We start from the raw sequence: 16,866 nt of genomic DNA on the forward strand, positions 1-16,866 counted from the left end.
AATTTGTAAAAGGACATTGTTTATTCTAATTTTTATTTTTTTATAATTTTTTAAAAATCTCAATTATACCAATAAAATTTTACTTATAGATTTAAAAATTAAGTTATCGTATAAATAAAACAAAATTCAGATAAAAAAAATTTAAATGCACACGAAGATTTTTTTTTAATGATGTCATATCAAAATTATATATATATATATTATCCTAAATATTTTACACCGTATACTTGTGCACATCTAAAAAAATTTGGTATGAAATTTTTTTTATATTTAATATTATAATCTAACCTTTAAATTATAAAATAAAATCTTAGTCGCATAGCTGAGAGGTTAACAAAAATCATCAAAACAATAAAAGTTAACAAAAAAATTTTTTTATTGTGGGTGACTGTGTACATGACTCTTACAGGCCCTGCTATAAAGATAGCATCGAATTAACCCTATATTTCTATGAGTTTAAAGGATTAAAAGAAACAGAGGACCAGCCTATTGAGAATTTAAATTTTACCAGAGTATATTATAACTGGAGAGTTGAAAAACTTAAGATATTGGTCTTTTTTGAAAATTTATTTATACTTTCCAATTTATTCTAAAGGTCAATGAATATTTTTTATAGAATTGAATCGATTGTATATCTAAATTATTAAAAAAAAATTCTTGGGATATGGTGCGATGGAAAAAGATATAACAGGCTTTGTACAATGAAAATTCAAAATTTTCATAGGGCATATCATACGTTAGGGATGACAATGAGTAAGATTTAGATAGATTTCATATCCTCTGTACTCATTCTTATTTATTATATATATATTCATACTCATCTTATACCCATTGAATATTTAACTTTTATACTCATCCCTATATCCATTAGAGTTTTGGATATCCATATACGACTCATCATTCTATTACTCTCTATCATTCTTGTTTTTTTTAAAAAAAAACTATTCCAATATACTTGTCAGCTCTTACTCGACTCGCGCTCCTACGATCGAGTGAATATTTCTCGTGGAAAAGAAGATGAAATACGTGTTGATGATCGGATAAAGAGACAAACTAAATTTTTTTTTTGAGAATTAAAACGACTAAAATTTTTTTTTTCTAATAAAAACATGAGGCTATATATATAGAGAGAGGATTTTATCACATCCGCTTCCATACATTAGGTATAAAAATTATCTCTATATCTTCCTCCATTTAGGTCAGATGTCAAATATCAAATTATTTATTATATTCGAGTAAAATGGTCATCCCTATTATAAATATTATGATCTTTTTGAATTTACTTTGATGGTATGAGAAAATTGTCTGAGGCAGATCGATTTAATCGTTAGGTGAATATTTAGATTAAAAAAATACCATTAAACTCTCTTCCACTCGAGTGAATAACTTTTCGTTGTGCCTGCAAAAGTTTAAAAAATAAATTGCAAAATGTTTTTGTAATTAATAAGAAATCGATGATAAATTATTTTGTACCATTCGTGTTAATGTTTAAAATTATTATTATTATTATTACTTTTAACATGGAAGGTGGAGCTTTCCTCAGTGTATTTTAGTCTTTGTCTTTACTTGCACGAAATATAAAGAAAAAGAAAGCCATTTAGGTTCATTTATTAAATTACAGATTTATTTATTTATTTATTTATTACCCCCGCATCCTGACATCCGCTTGATTTCGAAGGAAATATTAAAAAAAAAAAAACTATTTGACCCTTTTTTCATTATATTGCACTTTTAAGTAAAATAAATAAAGTCGATTAATTTCTTTAAGATCTAACTTCTTTATTTTACACCTTTTGTCTCCGGGAATATGATGCCATAGAAAAATTTTATAGGATCCGTTAGCACGGAGCATGGCATCGTGCTAATAATTATAAGGACAAAATGATAAAAGTAAAATGTTAAGAGGTATGTTGACATTTTGGAAACTTTTCGTGGTCGAATGAAAATTTCCTCTGATAATCAAATTAATTAGATTAGATCAAGCATGTGTATAATTAAAAATTAAATAGGGCTAAGCGCCATCGTGATCGATCTCATCGGCCTTCCCTTTCCTTCGCACAGGTTAACTTTGGATCGCCCACCGCCACCCACTTCCCGATTCCTCCTTCCTCGATGACGAACAGCCTCCGCCTGGAATTCCAATCCAGCTCCCGATGATGGACGACAGCAGATCTGTCGAGTTCGACGTCGAGAGGCGTGGATTCATCGAGTTATCGTGCTCGCCGGAGGTCGTTGTTTTTGTAGCCCGATCGCCATCGGCGGAAGTGAGGCGATGAGGAGGGTGCCGTCGCGATCAAAGGGGCACTTTTACTTCACGCGTAAGTACTTCGATCTGACCCCGTCCTAAAAAGTCGTGTTTTTTTCTCGATCGACGCGGAATCTTTGTTCATGTTCGTGTTCGATCGGAATTAAATGCGAAATGTTGGATCTTGATGCGTCGGTATGGGCGGCGATCTTCGGATGTGGCTTTGGAAGCGTTGAAGGATGCGCCTTTAAGGGCGGAGGCGAGCCTTTGGGAGCTGAAAAGGTGAAACCAACGCCCTCGCCATTATCCTTGATCGAGGACGAGCAAAAGCAACGCTATAACTGCGAATTAACATCCCGCAGGAGAGTGAGGCAGTTGTTGGGTGGGTGGCGATTGCAACACTGCCTCCCACGAGCGATCGCTTTCAGTAGCTCTGTGCGGGCTAGCGACCAGGCTGTACGCTTCGTTTTCCACGGCTGCGATACAAAAAAGAGAACGGAACGCCAAGCCGCGACGGGCAAGGCTCGTGGCTTTTACTGACACACCTAAACGCAGAGGATTAAAGAAAACAGTCTTTTGGGTCTCATGCTCCATTCACTTGCCCCTTCCCTCTTCTGTCACACGTCTGTTGCTTTGCGAGGGAGAGCGTTGGGAAGGCGTGCCCACCGCCGCGCGTGTCTAGGGATCGTGCGGGATCCAAGCTGCTATTTGGGCTTGGGGTGCGGCTACCGAGTAACTATTCCGTATAGGTTTCGGCTTGTTTTCCTTACATCAAAGTGGGCTCCGTAGAGTCGTTTTGTCCTCTGTAGCATAGATTTCGATTCATCTCGCCAAGCCTTGGAGTCGGAGTGAGGTTTGGCCTAGGAATCCTGGAGTTCTCCGTCGATGCCGGTGTGCGATGGGTGCCGTTTAGTCGGCGATTTGCGCGTTGCCTGTAGAATTCAAGGTATTTCCAGTAGGATTTTTTTTTTTTTTTGCATTCTTTATTCCGCTTCGACTATTTTGTATGGAGTTCACGAAACCAGATGTAAAATTTTGGGAATTTGTGTGGTCGCCTTGCCTCTCGTTTTTATTTTATTATTATGCAATAGTGTGCTGAAAGTTGGCTATTGGTGCACTGCTTCTGAGGTAGACGTTAAATAAAAAAAATTTCATCTAGATATTTGGCTGTATCGAGTTCCAGGGATAAAATTTTTACCATTGTCTACTAAACTTGTTTAGTTGCTACGAATGGTTTTTAGATCGAAGTTATCTTTCATAGAGTGCGAGCTTCAACTATTGATTTGGTTTTGTAGTGTATGCAGGGTTTGCTAGAAATTGATTAGATAATTTGCGGTGGCATTCCATGCTTGTTTTTTTCTTCTTTGTTTATGGTTTTCTCTTTTTCTCCCTTTTCTTTGATATGCACAAATTTTCATATCTAGATGGTTCAATTCTATGCACTTTACATAATTTACGTATGTCTATTGTGCTTTTGAACTTTAATTATTACCATCTTTTCTGAATTGTATCTTCAGTTAACTACTGCATCTACAACAGTGATGCTCAATTGCCTTGTGGAATTCAAGTTTCTTCACTGTAGCAGGAAGAACTTCCTGAATAGTAACCAATTCTGATTGACATGATGAGCCTTGATGGAGGAGAAGATAAATTTTTCGATGCAAACAATGAGATCAGCAATTCCATAAATTCCTTGTCAGCTGACAACTCTCTTGCTACAAATCAGCAACTGTTGTGGAACCTTGATTATGAACTATGGACAAGCGAGCCTATGAGCGTTCAGGATAGGCGAAAAAGATTCTTTAGAGGAATTGGGTTTGATGAGCTTGTGCCAGCTTCTGTAGGCTGTTCCAACTCTACTGAAGTACCAACTGTCGTATCCTCAGAAGAGCATCTGGATTCGGACAGAATTACAAATACAAATGGCTCAGTCTTGGACCCTTTGTCATCTGCTGATGTGGGTATATCTGAAGATTCCTTCAACTACATTAGGGATCTGGACACTGGTAGAAAATTTATGATCCATGATGTTGCTAAAGATAGTGTACCCAGTACCTTTAAAGAACTTGGCTCAGAGAAGCTGATGACACTGCATGATTTTGAAAATGCTATTGGCATGTCACCCTCTGTTCAAAGATACTTACAAAGAGAACTTGTTCCTTGCGGGGAAATAACTGCATGCACAAATGATGCAAAGAAAAGCAAATATTTAAAGTGGTGGAGATGTTTAATAAAAAGGAAGCCATCATCTGGATCAAATAAGTATTATGATTCAAGTAAAAAGCCAAAAATATCAAAATCAGTGAGAACAAAAGTTTTTCGGTACAAGAAAAAATGCATGGAATTCACGGCACTCTACTTGGGTCAAGAAATTCAAGCACACAAGGGCATGATAACCGCCATGGAATTTTCACCAAATGGAAGGTATCTTGCAAGTGGCGGTGAAGATTGTGCTGTACATGTTTGGCAGATTGTTCAAGTAGAAAACTCTTACAGATTTAACAGCGCGGATGGATCATTATTCTCACCCAAATTAGTGGATAAAATTAAAGTTATTAACATGTTTGTAGGAAAATGTCATAATTCAGCTCCTGTTTTCATTCCAAAGAAGATATTTAAGATTGAGGAAACCCCGTTACATGAATTGAAAGGGCACACTGGTGATATCTTAGATCTCTCTTGGTCACAAGCTGATGTAAGTTCTGATTTCTGACCAACTCATCTCCTTATCACAAAGTGATTGTGCTTCTTGCCCTTTTTAAAATTTTGATCTACATTCATGATTCAACTATAGTCCTTTCTCATTGTGGTAGATCTTATATTTCATTCTCCCAGATGATCTGGGAATTCTTTTGGACAACATTATATACTATAACCTTCTATCAAGCTAAGCAATTTATTAAAGAAGTTTATTCCACTGTTGTTTTGATGCTACTTTCAATGGTTTTAGCTGACTTCAACCTTTTTGTTGCAGTGTCTACTCACATCCTCTAAAGACAAAACTGTTCGCATGTGGAAAGTAGGCCGCGCTGAATGCCTTAAAATTTTCCAACATAATGATTATGGTAATAAAGAGTTGTAACATTGTTTTGTTATTGTTAGGTTGGAGTATTTCTTTATATTTTATAGGAAATTTTGTTGACTTTGCCCATTGTGATCATATGAATCAACCATTTGTTAATGTAAATTTGTAAGTTCAATTTGCATTTGTGTTCAACATGGGCTTGCTCTTGAAGTCGTTATTTTAAGAATTTCACGTATATAGGTTGAGTACATGTCCTAGATTTTCATGCAACTTTTTTTAGATTTCTTGTTTCATTTTTTGAGAATTTTGTTCAATGATGGAAAGTCTTATTTTTTTCCCCCCTTTATTTTCTATGGTAAGCAGTGACATGCATTCAGTTCAACCCTATTCAAGAACAATTATTTGTTAGTGGCTCAATCGATGGTAAAGTTCGTATATGGGAAATTCAAAAGAATCGTGTGATTGATTGGGTGGATGTAAGGGACATGGTAACTGCTATATGTTATCAGCCAGATGGAAAGGTTTCCTTCTTTTTAAAACTATGCAATTCTCTGTTTTTCATCCTTCAACAATGCCTATACTTATTTTTTACTATGGAACAGGGTTTTGTAGTTGGTTCGATCAAAGGGGACTGCAAACTATATGATTGCTTGGGTACTCAGCATAACTTCTTATCTCTCTTGTATGGGATATGGTTCTGCTGTATAATGTTTTTCGCGTTCTTCTCTTTTATAATCCTTTCTCCCAATTCTTCTATGTAGCTAAACCAAGCCAACTTGCATTGCAATTTTGCCTTTTCGGTAAAAAGAAATCTTCTGGCAAGCGGATCACTGGATTCCAGGTTAGGCATTTGAAATTTTTATAGTTGTTAAGCATGTTTAAGGTTTTATTGGTAAAATTTTGGCCCAACCATAGGTCTTTTCTTGCAGTTCTTCCCAGGAGATTCTAAAAGAATTATGATCACATCTGCAGACTCTTTAATCCGGATCTGTGATGGGCCTGATGTCGTTCAAAAATTCAAAGGTGGAGATCAATTTCATCTTCAAACTTCATAGTCTTAAAGACGAATATTTCTTATTTATTTGGAAATGCTATGGATCAAACTCAAATACTAACCTAATGCAGTTAAATTTAGACGTAATTCGATAATGGTTTTGGCATTTCAACCTGAGTCTTTTGTTGACATGTCTAAAAATACAACACATTGGGATATCTGTTTTTCTTTTTAGATAGCTTTTGTATGAAATTCTCTTTTGCATTATTTCTAAACTGTGTTTCTTAACTAAATGATGCTTCATAGGTTTAGGATGAATGCAGTTAGCAAAAGGAAAGTTGAAACAAAGTTATACATGCAAACAATTGGCCTAATCATTTAGAAATTTAAGTAGCATGTCGATTTACAACGTACATGTATGCTAATCTACTGAAGAAAAATTTTGTATGAGCATGTGAAACATCTGTATTCTCGGTAAGTAGGCATGTAGTCCAGGGCCAATATTCTTGAGTATGCCACTTGCATTGTCTATTTCTCTGTGGGAAGAGGAAGCATCAATATATCTCTCAGCAGAACGATGTGGAATTCATTTTGCAATCTAAGTTGAATGTGTTACTGAGATAATAATTTGTCCATTGCTTGATTGATGCCTTCATCGACGAAGTTTTTCAATGTAGGCCCCCGGAAGTCCAAATGTCATTTATCTGCATCATTCTCTTCCGATGGAAGGCACATTGTATCTGTAGGCGAGGACTCAAATGTCTACATCTGGAGTTGCGATAAATTTGACAAACAACTATACAGAGGTGCCAAGTTGGCCCGTGCTTCAGAGTTCTTCTATTCTGAAGGTACATCCATCGCAGTGCTGTGGCCCGGCATGGTCAACGGAGAAACAATCACAAGTGACAATATTCAGGTTCCCACTCAACCCCGCAGAGCAACATCAGAATCAATCCCTTGGCTAAAGAATCCAGACTGCATCTCTCTTGGAGCATGGCTTTTTCCTGACGGTTCCTCAAGATCATCAGCTACATGGCCGGAGGAGAAGCTTTCCTGCCAGACGAAGCTGCCATTGCAATCTGGAGACACTCGCGAACACTGTCTACGACTTCGTGGAGATTGTTGGAGCCTCACACCTAAGCAAGCAGGCGCATGGAGTACAGTCATTGTAACAGCAGGAAATGACGGGGCGATTAGATCCTTCCACAATTTTGGTTTACCTGTTAGGCTGTGAATCAAGAAGAGTTTCACACAACTGTGGATAGTCCAAAAAAAGCAATCAAGGCAAGAACAACCTGAGATGCTTACAGTAAGGACTTGTATTGTCGGTCGTGATGAGTCCGGGAAGTGTGGGCAGTATAAGGCGAATGGAGGATCATAATAGATCAGTTCTCATCAATGTTGTGTTTGGTTGAGAGAGTGAAATGATGATCATAATAGATCAGTGTTCATTGTCTTATTTCCCCAAGTCTAGGGAAAAAGAGGGATTTTTTGTTTGCCAATGTATATAGCAGAAGGCAATCACTTGCATATGTGAAGTATAACACAAGATCCTTTCCCACAAAAAGGAAAGACCGTTGACATTGCTTGTGTCTGACAATGGTTTGAATATTTATAGTTTTTTGTGATTTCTTGAAAGAAAGAGGGAAAGGAATTTTTAAAGTTTACAAATATTTAAAAACTGATTAGTTAAATAATCCAAATTCGTTATATAATCTGTTATTGTCGTGTTAGTTTGATCTTTTTAAAACAATATTTTAATAGAATAGAAAAATTAATTTTTGTAGACAACATAATAAAAGAATAAAATAAGAATATATTTATAAATTTAACTTACAAAATTAAATAGATGTTGTAATTACCAAAAAAAATATTTTTTGGATAGTATTTTTTTTTTAGAACAATATTAAATAGTTAGAATCTGACCAATCAAAATAAAATCTTTTACATTTATTTTTAGAATTTTTTTTTTTTTGGTAAAATGAGATTAGTTGCAGGTTGATTGACATCTATTTGTAAACGTGTCGATTAAATGTCAACTACACAGATAACGTTTACCTAACACTTAAGTTTTCAACGCTAAAACCCTTCAAGTTTGCCGGCTGCTACTAATTTATTATTACGAAGATGAGCTCACAATCAATTTTATATCCCTCGTGCCGTAATAAACTTAATTACTCACCTAATCCTCAACATTATCAGAATACCCCCAGCAAATTTGTTTTTTTTCGTGAGGATTTTGATAATTTAAGAATGAGAAAGAATGAACAAATTTCGAACCTTTGTGAACTGGAAACTGAAAAGTCAGCGGGTGATCGATCGGAGTAGCAACAGGGATCGTGATCCTGATCTTGTTTTTAGAACGAACGAATTGAAGCTTGATCTTCGGTCAGATATCTGGAAATTGGCTCATGAGATCCCAAAAGGCTCCGGGGGAAGGCACGGTAGGAGTGGAGAGCAAATTGGCGACGGGGCTATTGTTGATGAAGTTGCTATTGAAGCTGTTGTTGGCGAAAATTGGGCTCAAGTCGTGGAAGAAGCTAATCACGCCGGGGTCGAACGCCGGCGGCGTGAAAAGAGTGGGGGAGATCGGCGGGAGCGAGGCCGGCACCGGCGACAAGATCCCAGGGAAGGAGGCGGTCGGGTCGAGGGTCGGCCCACCCTCGATCTCCCACCGACTCGAAACCCCCGGCTGCGCCCTGGCCTCCCTCACGCGCGGCGAAGACGCGGATGCCGATCTCTCGAAGGAGGCGATGCGGGCGGCAGGGGAGATCGCCCCGGACCGGGGCAGAGGAATCGGAGCGGCCGGGAGGGGCGGATCGGCCGAGGAGGAGCCGGAGCCGGTGAGCCTCTGAACCAGGGTCATGAATTCGCTGGGCTCGATGTGGATGGGTTTGGGGGAAACGGTGTAGATGATGACCGGGTCGCGGGGCCGCGGCGGCGGAGGGTCACCTGCAGGCGGGTGGCGGTGGCGGGGCGGAACGATTGGCGGTTTCCGGATCTTGTAGGAGTCTTTCCCGACCTTGAGAGGAGATGGGCGGGGACCCTGGAGCTCTCGCCGCGGCGACGGTCGGAGATCCGACGGATCCATAAGTTTGTGGGGGAGTGGTCAAGGAAACGAGTAGGCGGAGAAGGAAAAAGGTTCGTTTGAGGGACGCGGACGTTAGTTGGTTCGTGTTTCAAGTATCGCCCAAAAGAGGAAGAGACAAAATTGTTTATTTCTGAGAAAGAAAAGTAAAATTGGTTACTTGTGACTGTGTGCCAACTCAGGGCGAGTATAAAACTTACACGTGTTCCGCGATTTTGAATTGGCCCCGGAGTCGGCCGGCGACGGCGGTGGGGTTGACGGAATAGCGGGAGGATATGAAAATTTTGACAAAACTGACTAAGTCAATGCTTCAAGCGGATAGATATGAAAATTAAAATAAATACGTTAAATAATTATGTACATAAGTAGACGGAGGATTCAAGTCAAAATTCTAAGGTCAATAGCTGTCATCCGCCGCCATCTCAAATCTCAAGGCGAGCACGCAAGCTATGGTTAAACGTAAATTGTTTTTACAATTAAATAATTAATCATGGATGAATTTCTTAATGGGAATTAATTTCCTAGAAGATAATTCTGGAACACTGACTTTCGCACTTTCAAATTTATTCAGGAAATATATTTAGGAAATTAATAAATATCCCAAGTCCGAATGATTTCCAGCCGGTGCCGATCTCTTACTAGGCCTTGGCCTTTGGGCCTTGGGCCTTGGGTGGTGCTCGATCGCTGCTTTCCTGTTGTCGGAGATTGTGGCGGCTGGGAACCGATCGGGACCGCAGATCTTCCAGCCGCCGACGCAGCCATTGGCGTTTGCCTCGTCAAGGCCGCCATTTTCAGCGCCGGGTGAGTTTCCGGTGGAGGTTTGTCAGTGTCTTCTTCGTTCTTAAAATGAACTGAAACGATGCCTCGATTTTGTGTTGCACTTGCGTTGTTAATTATTTCATTGCTGGTTTGGAGGTTCTAGATTCTCACCTGGGAAGATTTATTCACTCTAAAAATTAGTTTGGTCAAAAGTAGATGTATCATCGAGGTGGTGTTGTCCAGGATGAAAAAGAATGAGAGGAAGAAACAGGGGAAGTCCTAGCTCATGGACAATCTCCTCCACACCACGTCTCCTATTACAGCTCAGTCTGATAGTGGCTCACGAAATTGGAGAGAGGTGCCGACCACTCTTTCTTGGCAGTTGAATTGATAAATTAATGATCGAGTAAGTGTGTAGTTATTCAATACCTAACTGAATAACAATTGTATGTCTCTGTCTGTACACTCTGTGAACTGAAATAGGTGGACCGCTCCTGTTTTCTTTCGAGGAAAACAAGCTGACACGTCGTTTGACAATCGAACAGTTTGCAAGTTTTAATATGAAATTTCAGTTTTGATTCATCTTACATGTAAATTGAAGTTATAAAATATTTAGCTGCAAAAATTTATCAGCAAAAAATAATCACTTTTTTTTCCAAATCGTCAAGAAAAAAAAACGTCCACTTTAAATTTTTTTTACTAAAAGAACATACAACTATCCTACAATACTCCGACTATGATGCTACAACTAACCGCGTGTGCTTCCAGATTTATTCTAGTAGTTGATGAGAAACTTCTGTAGGACTAGACCGATCATTCCAAGAATAGTCAATGAAACTAATTGAAATTATCATTTTTTTTTACTATTATTGTCTACTAGTAGCCAAATAAAAAGCTATGAGTTGTCAAAGCTTTCCTAATAGTTAGGTTGTAATAACTGCTATTACATAATTATAATAGTTACAATTACACCTGTTATAACTATGTGACAATTCAATTGTAGAAATTATGAAATCATAATTACTATAATTGTGAACTCATAATTACTATAATTGTGAACTCATAATTACTATAATGCACCTCAATTCAGGATTTAGATGGAAAATATAAATGAGATATAATTATGAGAATAGAATAGTATAGTGGATGATAGTTGAATAATTGTTTATCGAAGTGGGACACATAAAAAATAAATAAAATAAATAAAAAAGTGAGACATCTTAGTGATTCTAAGAATAATGCGTGCCTTTTTTTTTTTTATCTTGTCCAAAATTTATCGCAGTATCTCTAAAACTACAATTTTATAAACTTTTTCTAACTGACTACAATTGTTGAGCAAAAAACAGTGAATCTTGAGTACAAACAAGAATCTTCCAACTGTTTTGATTAGGATATATATACATAGCAGACCAATTATAGCATCAGAGAATTTTTTTCTTCTATATTGCTGTGTGGACCATCAGCTAGTTCTTCTCTTTTTTCGTTGTTCTTTTGTTTAGTTTCGGGATGATTATTAATGGCATACATGGAAAGAACAAAACATCCAGGCCTACCATCCTCCTCTTCCTTTATGGCAGTGAACTTGCTAATCAAGAGACAATAATATTGTTGCATCAATAATTGCCTTGCTAACCATATCCATTCATATCATGTAATCACTCATGTTCAGTTGATAGATTAGATTTACTTACTTTTAGACCAACATGTACAGCTTTCTGTGTAAGAAGAAATAGGAGACTCATTTGTTAAATTTAGAGAGGCTCATTTGATCAAGTATGCATGCTAAAATTTATTGGAGGGGCAGTGAAATTTTTTCTTCATTGTTCATCCAGTGTTAACTGTCGACCTCCCAATTCAATCTCCCTGCGCACCAATAAATCCATCAAAACCAAATTAAAGCCAAAACTATTCTCTGCATTAGGTGAAAAATAGACAAACCTTTCTTCACCACCACGAAATGAAAAGAATAATCAAGATTTACTCATTTATTAATCTATAAAATGTCATAAATAGCTTGCAGATAAAGAGTATTCAATGGCGTTCGTGAAGTCAAACGTCGATGCTGCTTTTCTTTTTCAATTAATTATAGCAATTAATCAGCATGCCAGTTTTCAGGGATCCATTACTTTACCGTCTCCTTTATTTTTAACCAATTTTCTTCCTGTAGCTAAAGCGGTAAAGCCAGACAACAACGGCTACAAGACGATATATAGGCCAAAAGCTTTGATTCTGACGTCCCACAGCTTCCAATCCTGTCTTTTTCTCGAGGATGGAGGAGCAGACGAAGTTTCTGCGTCCTAAAAATTCGATCTTTACCGACCAACGTCGTAAAAATCTTATCTTGATCCAGCGGCCGTCAACGGTTCTCCGTTTCTTGTTATCCTAATTCCTAATCCTGGAATCCTTATTTGGCTGTGTAACCTCCGCTTCATTTTCGCCCAAGCTATGGCGGAAGTGCTCCGGTTCCCCTCCCTCTTCTCTTCGTCCCAGAGGCGAGAGCTTTATTGCGACCCGGTCGATGGCTCCAGCAGCGGAGAGGAAGAGGAGGAAGGGCTTGGGCGTGGCGGTGGCGGTGGCGGCGGCGGCGTAGTGGAGGGGAAGGACGAGAGGAGGAGGAGGAGGAGGAGGGGGAGGAGTGGAGGAGGCGAACAGGAGGAGGAGGAGCAAGGGCAGCTGCCCGTGTTGGCGTTACTGCTGACGGTGCTTCGGAAGTCACTGATCGGGTGCAAGGCAGTGGCCGTCTGCGACGAGGCGATGGAGATAGGCTGGCCTACGGACGTGCGCCATGTCGCCCACGTCACATTTGACCGGTTTCATGGCTTCCTCGGCTTGCCTGTCGAGTTCGAGCCGGAGGTTCCCCGCAGAGCCCCCAGCGCAAGGTCTGAAACATCCCCATCCTTCCTATTCATGTTGAATTAAATCTGAGTTTTTCGGTTTCTTGCTGGTGTTTCCAACAATTTCCTCTCTGTGCTTGTCTTCTCTTCTCCTCCTTTCTTTTTCCTTGTTAGATCAGAATCATTAAATTCTCTTTCAGCAGAGGTGCTGGATAAAAAATAAAAAAATTGTTGTTTTGTGAACAATTTCAGTGCCACCATCTTCGGTGTCTCTGCCAAATCTATGCAGTGTTCGTATGATTCCAGAGGCAACAGCATTCCAACAATCCTCTTGCTAATGCAGGAGCGTCTTTACGAGCAAGGCGGCCTTCGGGTATATTTGCTGATTTCAAATAACAAGTAAATGTGTTACAGCAATACATTTCGATTCGCAGAATTTAGTTTCATCGATCGATACTGTAACAGGCAGAAGGAATTTTCCGAATCAATGGTGAAAATGGCCAAGAAGAGTATGTGAGACACCAGCTAAACAACGGAATAGTGCCGGAGGGCGTTGACGTGCACTGTCTAGCAGGTTTAGTGAAGGTAAAGAAGTGTTTAACTACAACCTCAAATTAAAGACAAGAAGAATTCCTCGGCTTTCATTTTTGGTAAAAAAAATTTCCCTGGACTGTTCTGCAGGCTTGGTTCAGGGAACTCCCGACAGGATTGTTGGATTCTCTTTCGCCTGAGCAGGTAATGCAATGTCAAACCGAGGAAGACTGTGCTCGCCTAGCTACATTGCTGCCCCCAAGCGAGGCCGCATTGCTCGATTGGTCTATCAATTTGATGGCTGATGTTGTCCAACAAGAACACGTAAACAAGATGAACGCACGAAACATCGCAACCGTGTTTGCCCCAAACATGACCCAGGTGAATTCTAAGCTAGCGCTTTGGCATGCATCGATCCTGTAAACTCGATAAATTAACTTGGACGATCTGCATTTCGTTTCTCCTCCTGAATTCAGATGGCGGATCCTTTGACTGCACTGATGCATGCAGTGCAGGTGATGAACTTGCTGAGGATGTTGATCTTGAAGACGCTGAAAGAGAGACAAGATTCTTTGTTAGAGGAAGTGTCTGTCTCCAATTACGCTGATCCATCCGATGAGAACGGCCACCGCAGCCCTGAGCTTGATAATACTTCTCAAGTTGCAGATCAGGAGAAGTTCTCAGGAAATGAGGCATTTCATTTCCCTCAAAACTCTCATGAGAATCCTGCACCTGAGAAAGAAGGCATCCCTGTTCGATCATCGAACGGACATGAATTAGCGACGAATGGCCCTAACTTTGCGAATCGTATGAGAAAGAAGGGGCGCAGCTTGAGCGGGCAGCATCACAGGAAAGGAAGAACAAAAGAACACTCGACGACGAGAGCTTCCGTGCGAGATGAGAAGTCACAGGGGACGAGTAATTTGAGTCTAATAAATTCGAAGGTTGAACGTGTAGAGGCTATTTGATGGTCGTTAATGAATATCAATTGTGATCGATGTGTTGTTAAACTAACTCTAATGAATTCTCTTTTCTTTGTTCTTCTGTAAAGTGTGTTCTTGTGTTAATTCGCTCAATAACTCGCTGTTCTCAGCTTCTCGTGTATATCTAAATGATCAAGATGCTATTTTTATGTCCTGCATATTCAATGATTTGATAAAAGTTGTCCCGGGATTATGACCATAAATTAGTCATGATCGATCTCAAGTCCGGATAAAAAAAGAGAGTTGTGTTATGTTATTAGCTAGCGTTAAAACTATGACAAATATTCAATAAATGAATCCATTGAACTATTATATTAATACTAGGTTATTCTCTGGAAAGAACACATTGTAGGGTCCGACTGTAATGTCTCAGCAAGAATCGATCTTCAGAACTCGGGTGTAGTGATAAATATATAAGAGTTCGCGTTGTATGATCCGACTGTAACGTATCAATAAAGACTGCTACATCTGTAGGATAGAGGCACATGAGGGAGGGAGGTGAATCACCTATATTAAAAATTTGTCTTTTAAATCTTTTCAAAACAAATTGCGCGGTGGAAAAAATCAAAACAATTAAGTTAAGAAAAAATAAAATACAAACACAAGAAGTTATTTGATTCGGAACCTTTGGTGACTCCTACTCTAAAACCTACGATTCCTCAGACCGTATCGATGACCAATCCACTATAAATCTCTTCCGAAACCTCCAGAAGAGAGAATCAAATACAAGTACGAAAAAGGGAAAGTATAACAATCTACACTTTCCTTTTGCAAATATAAAAGATGTACAGGAATATTAAATTGTTACCAATACTTTAGAAATGTAGAATCTAAATGGACTCATGTGTCAGTGTCGATCTGACGGCAATGGTTGGATGTTCTCAGAGCACTAGTGCAGTCACAGAGTGTAGTTGAAGTAGTAGAAGAGTCCTTGAAGCTTGTAGAAGAGAGGGATACATTGTGCTGCTCGGACACTTCTTTTAAAGAGTGTTGAGGACACCTCCAACCTTAAGTTTAATCATTTAAACTCCAGTCATGATAAACAACATGGACTTTAACTTCTATCTGTTGAAATCCCAAGGTTGTTTTGATGTGATCAACAAGTTAAGTTAGATCCTGTCGTATTTTTAACCTTGTATCTAAGTGTGCAGGAGCTTAGGAGCACAAGGAGTCGAGTAAAAGCCGCAGCTAGCGAGAAAGATGGCACGGGAGGGAGCCGACGGGCTCGGTGCGTCTGAGGTACGAGGCACTGCGAAAGAGTACGAGGCGGACGAGAAGGATGCGCTCGGCGTTTCCGAGGGACGAGAAGCTGGAGCGGAAGGTTGCTCGAGAAGGCCGAAATTAGGTTCGGATGAGCCTTATTTCGGTTGGCCGAAATCACCCAAGCGATCGGTGCCAAGCGGAAGACCCGGACCGAGGCGAGCAGCACCGAAGCAGAGGGACCGGACCATTAAAGTCAATAGGGCCAAAAGTCAACCCTATTGACTTTAATGGTCCGGGCGCCCGGAGCCATTCCGAGTGCCCGGAGTTGAACTTTGACCAGGATCGCGTCAAACGCGATCCGTTGCGAAGGGGATAAAAGTTTATCTCCTCCCAGGCGACTGGACCCCTTCCAGGCGCTCCCGACCAAGGTTATAAATACAACCTTGGTCCAGAAGCTTCAATTCATTCCAAGCAATTCATTCATTCAACACTTGTACGCTTCGTTTGTAGTTTAGCTTCTTTATTTGTGCGCTTCATTACTGTAAGAGGCTTCTCCGCCTGAAGGATATATTCTAGTGCGACACTTTTCTTGGATTAACAATCTCTCCGGTTGTAATCAAGTAAACATCTTGTGCATCTTCTTTTCTGTTTTAATTTATTTTATATTTTATGCAAGTGTTCTGTTGAAAGTTCGAGAAGGGTTTCTTTTTATTATTTTTAGGGCTATTCAACCCCCCTTCTAGTCGGCCAACGCGATCCAACAAGTGGTATCAGAGCGAGGTTGCTTCAGGAGGACTAACCGTCGATCGAAGCGAAGACGATGGTCGGACCGAGCATATACCCACCGAAGTTCGAAGGGGAATTCGCTACCCGGAAAAAGCGAATGCAGGTATTTTTTCAAAATCGACTTTGAATTACTTCTTATAATGGAATTTGGTTTTGTAGCGCCGGAGGGCAAAGAAAAATATCAATGGATGAAAAAGGAGCAGACTGACTACGTGGCAAACGACAAAGCAGAGTATCATCTGCTGAGCATTCTTCCGCCACAAGAAGTTAACCGAATCGGCAACTACGACTCCGCGAAGGAACTTTGGGAGAAGTTCCTAGAGCTGCACGAAAGGACGTCCAAAGCCAAGCTCACAAGACGGATCTACTTCGCAACCAGCTCACCAACCTACGACTTGGAGAGACGAAACAACTGTGC

The 16,866-nt window shown here is 39.7% G+C and overlaps 3 protein-coding genes across 7 annotated transcripts; 2 read left to right on the forward strand and 1 right to left on the reverse strand.

Annotated features, from left to right (window-relative positions):
- The first annotated feature begins 1,996 nt into the window (after positions 1-1,996).
- On the forward strand, positions 1,997-7,845 carry LOC121985494 (WD repeat-containing protein 44-like). Of its 4 annotated transcripts, XM_042538983.1 has the most exons (9): positions 1,997-2,527; positions 2,608-3,191; positions 3,763-4,940; positions 5,220-5,310; positions 5,631-5,791; positions 5,873-5,924; positions 6,032-6,111; positions 6,200-6,293; positions 6,942-7,845. In XM_042538983.1, exons 3-9 carry the CDS (start codon positions 3,867-3,869, stop codon positions 7,496-7,498), a joined length of 2,109 nt encoding a protein of 702 aa, XP_042394917.1. In that variant the 5' UTR covers positions 1,997-2,527; positions 2,608-3,191; positions 3,763-3,866; the 3' UTR covers positions 7,499-7,845. The 4 variants fall into 4 exon arrangements, with proteins under 4 accessions (XP_042394917.1, XP_042394916.1, XP_042394920.1 ...); XM_042538982.1 differs by lacking the exon at positions 2,608-3,191 and having other exon boundaries at positions 1,997-2,318; XM_042538986.1 differs by lacking the exon at positions 2,608-3,191 and having other exon boundaries at positions 1,997-2,318; positions 5,634-5,791.
- On the reverse strand, positions 7,006-9,454 carry LOC121985495 (protein MKS1-like). Of its 2 annotated transcripts, none has more exons than XM_042538987.1 (2): positions 7,573-9,454; positions 7,006-7,492 (listed from the first exon to the last, which is right to left on the reverse strand). In XM_042538987.1, exon 1 carries the CDS (start codon positions 9,353-9,355, stop codon positions 8,654-8,656), a length of 702 nt encoding a protein of 233 aa, XP_042394921.1. In that variant the 5' UTR covers positions 9,356-9,454; the 3' UTR covers positions 7,006-7,492; positions 7,573-8,653. The 2 variants fall into 2 exon arrangements, with proteins under 2 accessions (XP_042394921.1, XP_042394922.1); XM_042538988.1 differs by having other exon boundaries at positions 7,276-7,492; positions 8,545-9,454.
- A 3,034-nt stretch (positions 9,455-12,488) lies between these two features.
- On the forward strand, positions 12,489-14,520 carry LOC121985496 (rho GTPase-activating protein 5-like). Its single transcript, XM_042538989.1, has 5 exons — positions 12,489-12,990; positions 13,198-13,318; positions 13,411-13,530; positions 13,627-13,857; positions 13,953-14,520. Exons 1-5 carry the CDS (start codon positions 12,557-12,559, stop codon positions 14,442-14,444), a joined length of 1,398 nt encoding a protein of 465 aa, XP_042394923.1. The 5' UTR covers positions 12,489-12,556; the 3' UTR covers positions 14,445-14,520.
- Positions 14,521-16,866: the final 2,346 nt, after the last annotated feature.

This window comes from Zingiber officinale, chromosome 5B, assembly GCF_018446385.1.
Source record: "Zingiber officinale cultivar Zhangliang chromosome 5B, Zo_v1.1, whole genome shotgun sequence".
Taxonomy (NCBI): Eukaryota; Viridiplantae; Streptophyta; class Magnoliopsida; order Zingiberales; family Zingiberaceae; genus Zingiber; species Zingiber officinale.